We start from the raw sequence: 17,760 nt of genomic DNA on the forward strand, positions 1-17,760 counted from the left end.
GAGGGGCCTGCTGGCGCCCCGGCAGGTACCATTCATCGAGGCGGCTTCTGGCGGGCTCAGCTGGAGAAAGCCAATCGAGTCCCAACTCGTCAACAGCGCGAGACATGACACGGAGAAGTTCGGCGTCAATGCTCGCTCGAGTATCAGAAAACTCTAGCTGAGAGGGGGGGGCGGGGTCCGCGGAGCCCGACCAATCCTCGCTCTCAGATGCCGCCATAGAAAGTGCGTCATCGACGTCATCCGGAGATGCGCCGAAAGAGACGAGTCCAGCCGCTTCAGACGAGGGGCGCTGCTCGCTCCGAGAGAACAGGACAGGCGAAGAAGGCGTGGGCGAGGCACGAGGAGAAAGGCCCGGCGTGCACTCGCTAAACTCACCGCGCTCAGGACGCCTCTGATCGCGCCGCTTCTTCCTACGGGGCTCGTGGGGCGCCGAAGACGGAAGGTGGGCGGAATCGGTCACCGTCGAAGACAGCCTTGAACGGAGAACGGAGACAGGCATCCTGTCGCAGAATTGGCAGCCGCCTTTCATGAGCGCTGCCTCGGCGTGCTCAGGGCCGAGGCAGGCCGCACACTGGGTGTGTCCGTCGGATGCATGCAGGGAGACCCCACAGCTCTCACAGATGGAGAGAGGCATTATGCCGCGCTGTGAAAACAGCGGTTTGCTCTTTTAGATAAATATGCAATGAAAAGGATATAATTTTTCGTCAGATGCCACAGGGAAACGCTCAGCTGGCGAGATGCCGGGATGCGAAGCTGTTCCGCTGGACGGCTTTTCCACGACGAGGGCTTCTTACGACCGGAGAAAATCAGCGACGAGGTGAGTCGAGCTGAAGGAGATTAAATCTGTCAAATGGCGGATTCTATCTGTATTTATATGTTATGGTCACGTGTAGTTTCGCGCGCTTGACAGTGACAGAGCGCCAAGCGCCCTGATTGGCTCGCGCGCTTCTGTCTATCCGCCATTGGTTCGTGCAGTTGCCCACAGCACAGCCTATCAGCTCACTCACGTGGGTCTGATGCTCTCGCCTGTGCTGTAGCAAATGCGTTTTAAAATAAAGGCTTCAATATTCTCGAGAAAAGGAGTTTTCCCATAGCGTTTGCAACGCAGTACGAGAGAACGTTCTCGTAAGGGAACTGGGTAAGTTACCCGGCTGGCTTGCTGCCAAACCTGTTCGCGAGTTCGCTTCTATTTCAGTCATTTAATAGACATCGGGGTTTTTACTGCATTGAATTTTTTTGGCGGCCGCCAAAGCGCATTTTTGTCCCGCCAAAGCCTTATTTGATCGGTGAGTAGCCTAATGTAGATGACTGCTGCGCTGACAGGGTGCATGACATGTTAACTGAAAGAATGAGCAGAGAGAAAGAGCCCCGGTCGCGCGCGCGCGCACTCTCTCCTCTCTTGCTCTCTCGCCCTCGCTCATATTAATCAAAATCTATTGACACACGATGGTAAAAGGTCGGAAGACCGAAGTTTCACGTGGCGCATTCGGATATTTATTTCTTGCATTACCGCTGGGTGTGAATTGTGCTAAAATACACTGCCTTATGTTCTCTGAAAAGCGTTCCGCCCATTCAGCTGACATAAACCACATTTTCAATAAACAAACAAAACTATCCAGTAATGAAATGTTTTCTCTGTTTGACACAAAACTTGTGCGATGTCCTAACTGCCGGGATAGTCACACAACACGTAGACGTCCGCTAATGACACATCGCATAATTCACGAACTAATGACTCCTTTGAACCGATTTACTTTAATGAATGGTTAAAATAACTGATCTGTCCGACACTGAACTCACGAGACGGGCTGGTCCGGCCGCAGCGGGACAGTGACCCCTCTTTGTGCCGGTTAGGACGGCTTCTTGGGCTCGTGATCGAGCGTCAGCTTCGGCCGCGGGCCCTGGCGCTTAGGGAACGGGAACCGTTTCGCTGGCTTCATGTGCTTACTGGTCTCAGCCGCTGGGCGGGGCTGGAGGACCTGGGACACCACTTTCTCAGGTCGCGGCGTGCTCTTGGGGCGCCGTTGGACTGAGCTGGAGCGCTTTGGTAGAAAGTGTCTCATGGCGCTGGAAGCCTTCTGAGCTTCAGTGAAGCGATCGGCGAAGCCGCTGACAGATGGGCCGAAGAGACCTGAGGCTGTGACGGGCGAGTCGAGGAAGGCAGATTTATCCGCGTCCCTGATCTCGGTTAAGTTTAGCCAGAGGTGGCGCTCCATTACCACTAGGCTGGCCATATTGCGGCCCAGGGCTTGAGCGGTGGTCTTCGTGGCCCTCAGTGCCAGATCCGTGGCACTCCTGAGGTCTTTAAATGTGTCTGGGTCCGGGCCTGACTCATCCATGGAACGGAGAAGTTTGGCCTGGAAGGCTTGAAGCGTCGCCATGGCGTGAAGTGCAGAGGCGGCTTGACCGGCGGCAGCGTATGCGCGGCTGGCAATGGCCGAAGTAGTTCTGCACGGCTTAGAAGGGTGCACCGTCTTAGACCTCCAACTACCTGCAGTGGGGGGGCATAAGTGTGCAGCGACCGCTTCCTCCAGTGGGGGGAGAGACACATATCCTTTCTCTTCAGCGCCGTCAACAGTGGAGAGCGTAGAAGAGGCAGATGAGCGCGTTCGCGCTGAAAAGGGCGCGCGCCAGCATTTTGTGAGCTCTTCGTGAACCTCAGGCATAAATGGAGCGGCGCGCTGACGAGGGGCCTGCTGGCGCCCCGGCAGGTACCATTCATCGAGGCGGCTTCTGGCGGGCTCAGCTGGAGAAAGCCAATCGAGTCCCAACTCGTCAACAGCGCGAGACATGACACGGAGAAGTTCGGCGTCAATGCTCGCTCGAGTATCAGAAAACTCTAGCTGAGAGGGGGGGGCGGGGTCCGCGGAGCCCGACCAATCCTCGCTCTCAGATGCCGCCATAGAAAGTGCGTCATCGACGTCATCCGGAGATGCGCCGAAAGAGACGAGTCCAGCCGCTTCAGACGAGGGGCGCTGCTCGCTCCGAGAGAACAGGACAGGCGAAGAAGGCGTGGGCGAGGCACGAGGAGAAAGGCCCGGCGTGCACTCGCTAAACTCACCGCGCTCAGGACGCCTCTGATCGCGCCGCTTCTTCCTACGGGGCTCGTGGGGCGCCGAAGACGGAAGGTGGGCGGAATCGGTCACCGTCGAAGACAGCCTTGAACGGAGAACGGAGACAGGCATCCCGTCGCAGAATTGGCAGCCGCCTTTCATGAGCGCTGCCTCGGCGTGCTCAGGGCCGAGGCAGGCCGCACACTGGGTGTGTCCGTCGGATGCATGCAGGGAGACCCCACAGCTCTCACAGATGGAGAGAGGCATTATGCCGCGCTGTGAAAACAGCGGTTTGCTCTTTTAGATAAATATGCAATGAAAAGGATATAATTTTTCGTCAGATGCCACAGGGAAACGCTCAGCTGGCGAGATGCCGGGATGCGAAGCTGTTCCGCTGGACGGCTTTTCCACGACGAGGGCTTCTTACGACCGGAGAAAATCAGCGACGAGGTGAGTCGAGCTGAAGGAGATTAAATCTGTCAAATGGCGGATTCTATCTGTATTTATATGTTATGGTCACGTGTAGTTTCGCGCGCTTGACAGTGACAGAGCGCCAAGCGCCCTGATTGGCTCGCGCGCTTCTGTCTATCCGCCATTGGTTCGTGCAGTTGCCCACAGCACAGCCTATCAGCTCACTCACGTGGGTCTGATGCTCTCGCCTGTGCTGTAGCAAATGCGTTTTAAAATAAAGGCTTCAATATTCTCGAGAAAAGGAGTTTTCCCATAGCGTTTGCAACGCAGTACGAGAGAACGTTCTCGTAAGGGAACTGGGTAAGTTACCCGGCTGGCTTGCTGCCAAACCTGTTCGCGAGTTCGCTTCTATTTCAGTCATTTAATAGACATCGGGGTTTTTACTGCATTGAATTTTTTTGGCGGCCGCCAAAGCGCATTTTTGTCCCGCCAAAGCCTTATTTGATCGGTGAGTAGCCTAATGTAGATGACTGCTGCGCTGACAGGGTGCATGACATGTTAACTGAAAGAATGAGCAGAGAGAAAGAGCCCCGGTCGCGCGCGCGCGCACTCTCTCCTCTCTTGCTCTCTCGCCCTCGCTCATATTAATCAAAATCTATTGACACACGATGGTAAAAGGTCGGAAGACCGAAGTTTCACGTGGCGCATTCGGATATTTATTTCTTGCATTACCGCTGGGTGTGAATTGTGCTAAAATACACTGCCTTATGTTCTCTGAAAAGCGTTCCGCCCATTCAGCTGACATAAACCACATTTTCAATAAACAAACAAAACTATCCAGTAATGAAATGTTTTCTCTGTTTGACACAAAACTTGTGCGATGTCCTAACTGCCGGGATAGTCACACAACACGTAGACGTCCGCTAATGACACATCGCATAATTCACGAACTAATGACTCCTTTGAACCGATTTACTTTAATGAATGGTTAAAATAACTGATCTGTCCGACACTGAACTCACGAGACGGGCTGGTCCGGCCGCAGCGGGACAGTGACCCCTCTTTGTGCCGGTTAGGACGGCTTCTTGGGCTCGTGATCGAGCGTCAGCTTCGGCCGCGGGCCCTGGCGCTTAGGGAACGGGAACCGTTTCGCTGGCTTCATGTGCTTACTGGTCTCAGCCGCTGGGCGGGGCTGGAGGACCTGGGACACCACTTTCTCAGGTCGCGGCGTGCTCTTGGGGCGCCGTTGGACTGAGCTGGAGCGCTTTGGTAGAAAGTGTCTCATGGCGCTGGAAGCCTTCTGAGCTTCAGTGAAGCGATCGGCGAAGCCGCTGACAGATGGGCCGAAGAGACCTGAGGCTGTGACGGGCGAGTCGAGGAAGGCAGATTTATCCGCGTCCCTGATCTCGGTTAAGTTTAGCCAGAGGTGGCGCTCCATTACCACTAGGCTGGCCATATTGCGGCCCAGGGCTTGAGCGGTGGTCTTCGTGGCCCTCAGTGCCAGATCCGTGGCACTCCTGAGGTCTTTAAATGTGTCTGGGTCCGGGCCTGACTCATCCATGGAACGGAGAAGTTTGGCCTGGAAGGCTTGAAGCGTCGCCATGGCGTGAAGTGCAGAGGCGGCTTGACCGGCGGCAGCGTATGCGCGGCTGGCAATGGCCGAAGTAGTTCTGCACGGCTTAGAAGGGTGCACCGTCTTAGACCTCCAACTACCTGCAGTGGGGGGGCATAAGTGTGCAGCGACCGCTTCCTCCAGTGGGGGGAGAGACACATATCCTTTCTCTTCAGCGCCGTCAACAGTGGAGAGCGTAGAAGAGGCAGATGAGCGCGTTCGCGCTGAAAAGGGCGCGCGCCAGCATTTTGTGAGCTCTTCGTGAACCTCAGGCATAAATGGAGCGGCGCGCTGACGAGGGGCCTGCTGGCGCCCCGGCAGGTACCATTCATCGAGGCGGCTTCTGGCGGGCTCAGCTGGAGAAAGCCAATCGAGTCCCAACTCGTCAACAGCGCGAGACATGACACGGAGAAGTTCGGCGTCAATGCTCGCTCGAGTATCAGAAAACTCTAGCTGAGAGGGGGGAGCGGGGTCCGCGGAGCCCGACCAATCCTCGCTCTCAGATGCCGCCATAGAAAGTGCGTCATCGACGTCATCCGGAGATGCGCCGAAAGAGACGAGTCCAGCCGCTTCAGACGAGGGGCGCTGCTCGCTCCGAGAGAACAGGACAGGCGAAGAAGGCGTGGGCGAGGCACGAGGAGAAAGGCCCGGCGTGCACTCGCTAAACTCACCGCGCTCAGGACGCCTCTGATCGCGCCGCTTCTTCCTACGGGGCTCGTGGGGCGCCGAAGACGGAAGGTGGGCGGAATCGGTCACCGTCGAAGACAGCCTTGAACGGAGAACGGAGACAGGCATCCCGTCGCAGAATTGGCAGCCGCCTTTCATGAGCGCTGCCTCGGCGTGCTCAGGGCCGAGGCAGGCCGCACACTGGGTGTGTCCGTCGGATGCATGCAGGGAGACCCCACAGCTCTCACAGATGGAGAGAGGCATTATGCCGCGCTGTGAAAACAGCGGTTTGCTCTTTTAGATAAATATGCAATGAAAAGGATATAATTTTTCGTCAGATGCCACAGGGAAACGCTCAGCTGGCGAGATGCCGGGATGCGAAGCTGTTCCGCTGGACGGCTTTTCCACGACGAGGGCTTCTTACGACCGGAGAAAATCAGCGACGAGGTGAGTCGAGCTGAAGGAGATTAAATCTGTCAAATGGCGGATTCTATCTGTATTTATATGTTATGGTCACGTGTAGTTTCGCGCGCTTGACAGTGACAGAGCGCCAAGCGCCCTGATTGGCTCGCGCGCTTCTGTCTATCCGCCATTGGTTCGTGCAGTTGCCCACAGCACAGCCTATCAGCTCACTCACGTGGGTCTGATGCTCTCGCCTGTGCTGTAGCAAATGCGTTTTAAAATAAAGGCTTCAATATTCTCGAGAAAAGGAGTTTTCCCATAGCGTTTGCAACGCAGTACGAGAGAACGTTCTCGTAAGGGAACTGGGTAAGTTACCCGGCTGGCTTGCTGCCAAACCTGTTCGCGAGTTCGCTTCTATTTCAGTCATTTAATAGACATCGGGGTTTTTACTGCATTGAATTTTTTTGGCGGCCGCCAAAGCGCATTTTTGTCCCGCCAAAGCCTTATTTGATCGGTGAGTAGCCTAATGTAGATGACTGCTGCGCTGACAGGGTGCATGACATGTTAACTGAAAGAATGAGCAGAGAGAAAGAGCCCCGGTCGCGCGCGCGCGCACTCTCTCCTCTCTTGCTCTCTCGCCCTCGCTCATATTAATCAAAATCTATTGACACACGATGGTAAAAGGTCGGAAGACCGAAGTTTCACGTGGCGCATTCGGATATTTATTTCTTGCATTACCGCTGGGTGTGAATTGTGCTAAAATACACTGCCTTATGTTCTCTGAAAAGCGTTCCGCCCATTCAGCTGACATAAACCACATTTTCAATAAACAAACAAAACTATCCAGTAATGAAATGTTTTCTCTGTTTGACACAAAACTTGTGCGATGTCCTAACTGCCGGGATAGTCACACAACACGTAGACGTCCGCTAATGACACATCGCATAATTCACGAACTAATGACTCCTTTGAACCGATTTACTTTAATGAATGGTTAAAATAACTGATCTGTCCGACACTGAACTCACGAGACGTCTGAATCGGTGTGTAACAGATCGGTAACATTTTATATGGTTCCATTTATTAAACTCTAGTCAACTACATTAACATTAACTATTAATAAGTTAGACTGCAGACTGCACTTCTACAGCATTAATTAATCTATCTTAATGCTAATTTCACCATTTACTAGTAGCCTACATTATTGAAATCAAAAGTTGTATTTGTTAACATTAGTTAATGCACTGTTAAGTAACATGAACAAACAATTCATGTATTCATGTATGTATACTACTAGTATTTTCAGGTTATTTATATCATAATGTGTAGAAACATTACAAAAAAAAATCATTTAGTTTAGACTGGAGTGAGGTGAAACCAGAAAAAAAAAAGCAAAGCAAGTTATCTAATAGCTAATTTTTTATCTGGCAGCTAATTTTATTCAATTGTACAGTTTATGGTAGAAAATTACACTATTAGTTAAAATAAACTTTTTAATGCTATACTTTTTTATTCTACTTTTTGATATTGATTTGATTATAGACCAAAATAATTATTAGGTCTAGCAAAGAAGGATTTTATCTTACAAAGCTATGAAATCAAGTGTTAAAATCACAGCTTAAAAAAAAAAAAAGAGGGCAAGAAAGGATCGGCCACAAATCTCTATCTGTTTCTGTGTTGGTTTTTGAGTCCAGGGTTGAAGTTAAGTTATAATCACCGAAATGTTTTATTATTTTTGGAAAGATATTTCATTACTTTATACCGCTACAGTTGCATCTTGAAGTCGTGCTGGTATTAAAAAATATTGTGAAGGTATTAAAAAAGGTATTAAAAGGTATTAAATTCAACTTAAGAATTTCTGTATATACCCTGAGCAGTGATAATAATAAGAACCATTATAAGTAATTGAGCACCAATAATAATTGATAATAACTGAGCATCAAATCAGCATATTTGAATGATTTCTGAAGGATCTTGTGCAATGAAGACTAGAGTAATGATGCTGAAAATTCAGCTGATCACTGGAATAAATTACATTTTGTAACAATGAGGCAGGAATAAAGCGGAGAGAGAATCCACATGCAAGCACTACTTTAATAAAACAAATAGGTAATCCAGGGCAAACAACAGAACTCAGGACAGTAACATGGTACAGCAAACAACAACTGAAGCACAGAGGTTTACATAGACTGGTTAACAAGGGACAGGTGTTGGTGATTGATGTCATGGGAACTAATAAGGGTAACTATGGAGACAAACAATATACAAGGCAAAACAGGAACCAAACACAGGAAGTGAACACAGAAACAATGGGGAACTAAGAATATACTTCAACATAAAAGTCCTACAAAACACAAGACAGTACAGGGATCGTGACACATTTTAACATATACTCAAATAGAATACACTAATTTAAAATTGCAATAATATTTCACAATGTTACTGTTTTTACTGTATTCTTCATCAAATAAATGCAGCCTTGATGATCAAAAGAGACTTCTTGCAACAAAAATAAATCTAAATTCCAAACTTGTGTGATTGTTGTCATTATAGTGTTTCTGTGGAGGAATGACTCCTCTGTGTGGCTTGTCTCAGTCTCAGGTGTCCATCACTGTGGAGGATTACGAGGATACGCGGGAGCCCCGTGAGCCTCTGCTCTGCCGCTCCGGTCCTCACCGTAACTCAACATCATCCGAGCCGCCCTCCTCGTCCTCCTCATCATCGCAGGCCATGGACCACCCGCTCCTGAGGAGGAAGAGCATGCAGTGGGCGCGTCGATTGAGTCGTAAAGGTGGACGGGGCTCCAGCGGGGCCAAGGGAGTCGGGAGCGCTGCGGAGCGCATCAGCCAGCAGAGACTCAGCCTGTTCCGCCGCTCCGAGAGGCAGGAGCTCAACGCTCTGGTCCGCACACGCATGAAGCACCTGGGGCTCTCGCCATCTGGATTTAGTGAGTGTGCACACCGCTGCTTCTTCAGACTGGGTGATGTAATGTAGCTAAAAAATATAATATTGCATATCTACTATCTTTTTCAGAATCAGAATCAGAAAGAGCTTTATTGCCAAGTATGTTTGCACACACAAGGAATTTGTTTTGGTAACAGAAGAAGCTTCCAGTACACCGAGACAACAGCAGTACACAGATAGTAAAATAAAAAATAATATGACATAAGATATAAGATACACATATACAGCACACCTGTTTTCAACATTGATAATAATAAGAAATGTTTCTTGAGCAGCAAATCTGCATATTAGAATGATTTCTGTATTTTTGATCAAATTAATGCATGAGACTTCTTTCAAAAACATAAAACAACCTTTCAAAACCTTTTTTTTTTTAAATAGGAAAGTGTACTAAAAAAATACAACAATAATTATTATATTATATTTATTATATTATATTAATGTCCTATCGGTGCACCAATGCTTCTTTCACATCATTTTACGCTCAAAAAAATAATTAGGCCTAAATTTAAGATTGATTTACTTGAATTGGATAGAAAATTTCAATCCATTTGGATTACACAGTTTTAACATAAACAGACTGATAAACTTAATGTGATGCATATTTGTCAGTCATACACAAAAGAAAAATCATGACATGGTTTATTATTAACTATTTGCATATATTTGATTTAAATTATCATATTTTCAAATGCATTTATTCAAATGGCCTAGAATCCGCATCAGTCTGTTCACTGTGGGAAAAATAAATGAAAATGGTTAAAATATGGCTAGCTGTGAAACAAGCAATATTCAGTTAGCTAGCATGTATGCTATTGAAATGGATTTATTGATGATAAATATATAAAGCTGGTTACTTATTTAAAACACATTCTGTTTGTTAGTACTATTACAGAAATGTTACCTGTTTCGTGCATTTATGACTGACAAATTAATATCAACATTAGGCTTATTAGTTTATGTTAAAACTGTGTAAATCCAAATGGATGAATTTTAGATGCAATTCAAATACATAAAACATAAATTTAGGCATAAATATTGTTTTAAGTGAATCATTCAAACACTTTGTCCTCTGTGTCAATTCTGTATGTTCATATTTGGAATTTTATGTTTGGACTTATAGATTTGATTTATAGTCTTGTGTCCTGCTCTTCTTGTGTCAGATGGGATGACGGACCCGGGCAACAGACTGTCCTATATTCTTATCAACCCTTCCCCTGACACACGCCTGGAGCTCCATGATGTTGTGTGAGTATGGTGACATCACAAGGTTGCATTTCAAAAATGTATAAATGCTCTGTTACACTTTATTTTGATGGTCCACTTTAGACTTTCTGTCGACTATGAGTATCGTCGCAACTACATGTCAACTAACTCATTAGAGTATTAGTTAAGTATTAGTAGACTGTTAGGGTTCGGGTGAGTGGAATAAGTTGATGTAGTTGCAAAGTTACTTATAGTCAGTAGAATGTCTGTTAGGGGAGCATCAAAATAAAGTGTTAGCAGAAATTAAGCAGACAGTCTACTAATACTCTAATACGAGTTACAAAGTTACTTATAGTCAACATAATGTCTAAAGCGGACCATCAATTTAAGTGTTACCAACTTGCCTTCTTTTAGCCAAATATATTGCATGTATTATTTGTAAAGAATGTAAATACCATAGTGCATTGAGAGAAATGTTGATCATAAAATATACTTTAGTACTAAAATAATATCTTAAAAAATAGTTACCTATAAAGGTGATGTAAGATTTGTTTATGTTAAAGTTTTTATGTAGTCAATCTTTGTATCCATTAAAAACTCATCTTTAACTTAAAATAGTTTGAATGTAACTCTACACCCTTGCCTCATTTAGTATACGTGGTTCTATGAATATGCAAATTAGCCCCGCCTCCACTCACTCACACCAGCTCATAGATTCACTGGTTGACGATCACACGTTGACCTGATTGGTTACAAGGTAGTTTGTGACGTCAGAAACACCAGCGATTTCAAACCAAACCCTTTTTCCTCTGCCGTTTTAAGGCCAAAATACTCAGCAATGGTGTTGACTTATGAATTTGCACATGGTTTGTCATAAAGCATATTAAAAACGCCACACAGACATATAAACAACATTAAAAACTTGATTTTCACCACAGGGGGACTTTGAAATACATCCTCTTAACCCAGTCAATTATTCATTGACTACTATTAATATGTCATTCATGGGTTTATGAACAGGGCGTTGTGATGCTACGCGCTAAAATGGAGGCTTCAATACCATACAGCTTCATCATGCACCCATTCAGAAAGACAAATGTTCTAGTTTATATTGTTTATATTTGCGGTGCCTCATGTCAAAAATGGGTTTATAATGAGCGAGACTCTCCTGTTTGCCCTAGACCAAGTGGAAGTCTACTCAATTGCTTACTTATGACATATAAGCAACACAGCTAAAAGTTTCCTAAGATATTGGACCTTTTATTGAAAGCTCCCTACTTTTACCCTTAAGAGCTGTGATTGTGATGTTTGAGTTGGGGGAGGCGCGAGTCACGCGACGCACAAAAGGGGCGTTTGCAAGGTTCCTCAAGTATATGCTTTATTTTTGTCATTTTGCTTGGTGCCACTAGCGTTACAGAAACGACATACTAAATAATTTTTTTAATAAAAAATGAGTATATTACCCAATATTTGTGTGTGCTTTGTATTTTTATGCTTATTAGATTGTTTAATTCTGTTGATGAAACGCCCACTTGGCTGTTTGTGCAACAAAGCTTAACTCCGGATCATTAACTGTGGTCATTCCTGCAGGTATCTGATCAGACCAGATCTTCTGTCACCAGTGCCTAACCAGGCCGGCGCTCGCAAGCCTAGCGCAGGGCCAGCGGAGGGACACAGATTTGACACACAGGACAGCACTCATCTATGAACACAATCACTACAGGCCACCAGCACGAGAATCACCTTCCGAGAAGATGGGGCAAACTGATGTTTGTGCATGTGTACAGAGAGAGAGAGAGAGAGAGAGAGAGAGAGAGAGAGAGAGAGAGAGGAGTACCGGTGCAGATGGGACTGTGAGCTGAATATACACTGTAAAAAGTGATCTTGCTTTTAGTGGCCTTCATTCAACTTTCATATCAACTAACACAATTTCAAACAAGGTTTCATTGATTTAACTAAAGGATGCCTTTGACAGAACCTGTCAAGAGCCCGTCCAGGTCACATTTCATGCCAAAATTAAAAGAAAAACATATACTTTGCATAAAAAACATTTTAGGACAAGTTTTTAGATGTTTTGAATGACAAGTAAACACTTTCCCGCCCAAATTATCATTATTGTAATACGTCAGGAATTAGCATTCTCAATGATTATTTTAATTATATTTCTCACTGACATTTTTCTGTATTGTAATAAAACTGTGTAATACTTCTTACAGTGCAAGAAATACTACCATGAAGCATTATACCATCACAGTTCAGGCAAGGAAAGGAGCAGAGAATCTTAAATTGCAGCTAGTGATGGGTGCTTCGAAATATTTGTGAATCATTTGTTTTGAACCAGTGATTCGGAGCTCGTATCAAACTGCCAAAGTCACATGATTTCAGTAAACGAGGCTTCATTACATCATAAAATAACAAAAATCAGCGTAACAGCTTCACACATAGTGTTTCTTTACAAATTGACATCAGCTGCTACTGGCTTGGCATGAATAACACAGTGTTTTTAGTCATTTTTGCAGATCATTGTGAACAGGGATAGTTTTGACAACGTTGTCATCTGTACACGAATAAAGAAAAGCAAAAGCGTTTCCAATTTTAGTACATCGTACTCCTGTAAACATACCCTTAATCAGGAACCAAACAAGACACAGGTGAACTTAATCAATAAGTATACCCATACAAACCAACTAGCCATGGGAACAAAGAGAACAGGAAGGAAACATGGGAACCAAAGGCAAATGACATAAGGGTCCACACACAGAACATAACCGTTACATATACCATATAATATTGTTTTATACTGTAAACTTTACATCAAAAACATTTTATATTAATTAAATTGTAATGTAAGAATTGGTAGAAATGTGCTTACTGTGTTTACCAGAAAATAATTCGGTAAAATTATTCTTTATTTCAATTGTCCATGACATTCTACTAACTATAAGTAAGTTGTCAACTACATGTGGACTAACTCTCATTAGAGTATTATTGGACTGTAGTAGACTGTTAGGTTAGGGCTCGGTGTTAGGGTTTGAATAGAATAAGTTTCACCTTGCCCTGCCGGTTCCACCCGAGCTCCCTGTTCAGATCCCGGCACTTCGGTCTAGCTTGGTTTCAGTTGTGTGACCGAGTTCGCTCGGGCCGTCCGCTCATCTGTCCACGCGTGTTGTTGTGTTCTGTTTTGTCGTGCTGTGTAGCAGCTTTCATGTTGTCATGTTTTGTGTGCAAAACACACAAAACATGACAACAGTCGGTGAGGGATCTCATTGGCTGCGTGTTCGTGTCATGTTTTGTTTTAGCACATGGCTTGTGATTGTTTTCACTGGCCATGTGCTTGTGTTTTTTGTCATGTTTGTTGTGAGCACATGGCTTGTCATGTTTGTTTCTGTGTGCCATGTGCTCTCCTGTCTATTGTCTAACCCTGCCCTTCTTGTTATCTGATTATTGGTTCATTTGCCCCACCTGTCCTTCCTCGTTTCCTGCTTTGTTTGCTCTCCCTATTTATTCTCCTTGTGCTTTCAGTCCTGTGCCAGTTCATCGTCTTATGTACCATTCGTATCTTGTCCCACTGATCCTGTTATCGTGTCCAGTCCTGCTTTGCTTTCCCCCACGGGGTAGTTTTTTTTTTTTCATTAATGATAAAAAGCCAATTGTTCTCTGCATAACTGAGTCCTTTGAATTTTAGAATGCCAGAAACATCAAGAACATTAAAAAAATGAGAATTTTAGAATGTCTGCAACATCTTGAACATTGGAATGTCCAAAAACAGAATTTTAGAATGTCTGCATCGTCTAAAACACTTAAATGTTCAATGTTCATCCTTTACCAAAATCTGACAGGGGGAGCTTCAAAATAAAGTTTTAGCAGATATTAAGCAGACAGTCTACTAATACTCTAATGACTGCTAGTTGACATGTAGTTGCAAAGTTACTTATAGTTACTAGAATGTCTAAAGTGGACCATTAGAATACAGTGTAACCAATAAGTCACACCAGGTCAAATTTGCATTGTTAAAAGAAAAGTAGAAAGGCTAAGTCGCTTCTGTGTATGTCATATTTTATTATTACATTCAGAAATAATATAGATGACTGGTAAATACTTTTTTTTACAAACATTATAACCACTTTATAAACATATATGTTATCACTAAAATACATGTTAATTACTTTGGAATATGTCACAGCTCATTTCAGATGATAAAAAAGTGACTTATATTCTGGAAAATACAGTAATTGTCTTAAAATTACGAAACAATCATAATGGTCGTAAAAAATAGCTTTCATGTTCTTTATGCAAAACATAATTTCTTTTTTTTTTACAGCTTTCTTGACAGCTCTCTTCACCCAAAAACTTATTTAAAGTTTACTCCATGAACAACACTGCCCAGTTTGCTAAATATTATAAACTCACTGCAACAGTTAAATTTCTCAGTAGCTCTTAAGAACTTGAAAAAAAAATCATCCATAATTTCTAAAAAAAAAATAAAAAAATTCAACATACACCAAAAGTCACGTTCCTTTAGGGCAAGAAGCATTCATGAGTTTGATTCCCAGAAGACACATACTGATAAAAAGTAACAAAATAAAAGATGAAAATGTACATGTACATGTGTATGATTGAGTCTCAAGACAATGCAACTGAAAACAACCGAAAGTTAAGTGTTTTGACTCAAATATTTGTCTCCACTTTATAATTTGTAGAATATTCAAACCGAACAATATCTGTTGAATCTCTTTTAAAAACAACATTTAAAAAGTAAATGCATTTTCAAATTGTTTCTTTTCTTTTATGAAATTGACAAAGTTCTCCAAATAAAATACTGGATTAACTTGACATCATTTTAAATCATATCAATGCAACTGGATTACAAATGTTTTGTATATTTAAGCAACAAATCACTTTTTGCAGTGTAACCTAATTCTTATTTTCTTACAAAAGGATTTTCCAACGCGTGGACCTTTGAAAAACTCATTTACATTTGATTTATTTTTGATGCGAGACAGCTGAGGCCACGTAAGTGCATTTAATGATGTAACTTGTATTGTTATCTCTGTGCATGTGTGTTGAATAGCCAACACTGCCAATCTTGACATGGACTGCCAAAGGAACACGTTGCCAAATGTATATGGAAGGGTTTTGTTCTCTGTTGCTCATGTGCATTCAGTCTCTGTCAGCCGCTCTGCGGACCCTGCGACGAATAGTCGGGCTGTATCACAATAGCGGCGTTCATACGTTTTGTACACAGTTTCTAATGTTCTAATTTATCAAACTCTCTCTGGACTTGCATTTTGCTTTACAAGCAGCAAGGCAGCCAAAATGGAGCTTATTAAATAGCCACTGGACCAAATGAACGATCCTTTCTCATTCTTTTTCCATGACCACTGTTCGATTTTCTTAGAAGAGGCTTTGGGAACAAGCCTTCTGTGTCTTCAATGGCATTTTGAAGTCGTCTTTGAACAAAATTTTATTCTTTCTGTGAAATGGCTGTTTGATGTTTGCATTGATAAGATCATCTGTTCAGCTGGGTTTGTGGGTTTATTTGTTTTTACCCCTTCTATTGAGATGTTTATGCCTTTGCCAAGGCTGATTTTGTCATTTGTCAGTTTAATATCCTGTTGCTGGCATGCATGCTAAAGATCATGCATGGATAGACCAGGGATTTGTTCGTCCTGCCATACAGTACAGGAGTGAGCGAGAATGTACCGTCCCGCTGCTCTGTGTTGATAGTGCACTATTGCCTTGATTCGGTGCCATTCAAACACGAGCATAATAAAATCAGCCAAACCAATTACTTGTCTCTCATGATTCCGTGTGCAACTTCACAGAAGGGTTGTCAAGTACCCCCGACAGCAACATAGTGACTTCCCAGATCCGGGCCACATCTGGTACATGTTGATTCCACGCATACCAGATTTGGGGCGACACTATGTTGCTGTCTCGGACTCAAAACATCTCATCCACACCATGACCCATTTTTTGGATGTAAATATGCACCAATCAAAACAATAACCGTGCTCTCCCAGCTAATTAGGTGCTGAGACCTATATATCAATACAAAAATGCAAAAAAAGGTGTGCACTCTAAAAGATTTTTTTATTGTTAACAGGAGATAAATATAACAAACAATTTGGCTCTTTGCCTTTGTCAGTGTCTGTGCCGTACAGGAGTCTTTATCTCCTGTTTACAATAAAATATTTTTAGAGTGCAGACCTTTTTTGCATTTTTTTATGTGAATATGCAGCCTAATTTTGGGGGTTGACAAGTGTTGTGGCAAAAATATTCATTAAACAATCATCACCTGCGTAAGAGACATTTCTGAGTCAAATTGTCTTTTAAAAGTATTTATTCTTGCAAGAAGGCCCAGTTGCCACACAGAAGTCACCAGTACAGTCTGTGAAACAAGTGCGACCAGGAGAGGGAGGGCAGAGGAGTCTTTATACTGCTTTCAAGGTCTTCTGCTTACAGGCCCTTATCTAAACAAGGGAAGGTTTCTCTGCTAGTCATCTAATTCTGCTGAGTTTATTCTTACAAACTCACAAGTTCTAAATTGGCCGGCCTTTGACCCTAGGGGTCAGAGCCCCTTTTCAACCTGCCTCCTCCTGATGTCTCACCTGTTTCCCAGTGTTTAAAAACATTAGTCATATGTTGGCAGACTACGTACAGTCCAGCAATGACCATTTCAATGTTTTAATAATGAAAATAATGAAAATCAACACTGTGAATCAATGAAAATCTAAATTTTCCATTACAATTCCCCCTTTTTATCATTCATTGATAACTGATCAATCAAGACAAACCAAACCATAATAATACTTAAACTGTTCATCTCTGATTTTCATATGACTGATCACTCTTCTTTAAACTTGTAGGAAAAGAAAGGATTAAAATGAAATAAGCTTAGGCTGTTTTTGTAAGGATAGGCCCTTAATTTTATAGCAAGCAAATAAAGGTTTATATAAGGCCGGGCTAGGTGAACAAGCACTGTTATTGCACCCCCAAAAACTATAGTCTGGACCCTCGGTCACCTTGATATAAACAAGAAATAGTGTAGTTATATTTAGTAGGAAAACAAAGAAAAAGGAAAAAGTAGATACAAAAATATCCCTCAATTCAAACCCTGTCCTTGTATGCCACCTCGTAACACGGATGGCTACTGTTTTTAACCCTCTTTATACATTATCATCGTCCTTAGAAAGAAAGAATTTAGAAAGTAAGAAAATAGGAAAATGAAAAACACCCTCCAAATTTACCACGTTACTGTAGCTTCCACTACTTCCACATCATTGAATAGAATTTCCACTTTTCCTGAAAACATTTGCACCAATCAAATCATTAGATCTATATCAATACTAAGCACTAGTTTGATTTAATCAAATAAAATCATCAACATCATCACAAAACAAATTATTCAGCTAAACTTAAACCATTAGTTGGTCCACATCCTCC

At 43.6% G+C, this 17,760-nt stretch overlaps 1 protein-coding gene across 1 annotated transcript in view; it reads left to right on the forward strand.

Annotated features, from left to right (window-relative positions):
* The window catches only part of kcnt2b (potassium sodium-activated channel subfamily T member 2b), a gene marked incomplete at both ends in the record, with an annotated part of 106,325 nt that extends 94,303 nt beyond the window's left edge, over positions 1 to 12,022 (forward strand). The window contains 3 exons of the mRNA XM_081357210.1: positions 8,740 to 9,091; positions 10,272 to 10,356; positions 11,905 to 12,022. Coding sequence (XP_081213336.1) covers positions 8,740 to 9,091; positions 10,272 to 10,356; positions 11,905 to 12,022 — 555 coding nt within the window. The remainder of the gene's footprint in view (positions 1 to 8,739; positions 9,092 to 10,271; positions 10,357 to 11,904) is intronic.
* Between the last annotated feature and the right edge of the window lie 5,738 nt (positions 12,023 to 17,760).

This window comes from Scardinius erythrophthalmus (genome assembly GCF_964197995.2).
Source record: "Scardinius erythrophthalmus genome assembly, chromosome: 1".
In the NCBI taxonomy this organism is placed as follows: domain Eukaryota; kingdom Metazoa; phylum Chordata; class Actinopteri; order Cypriniformes; family Leuciscidae; genus Scardinius; species Scardinius erythrophthalmus.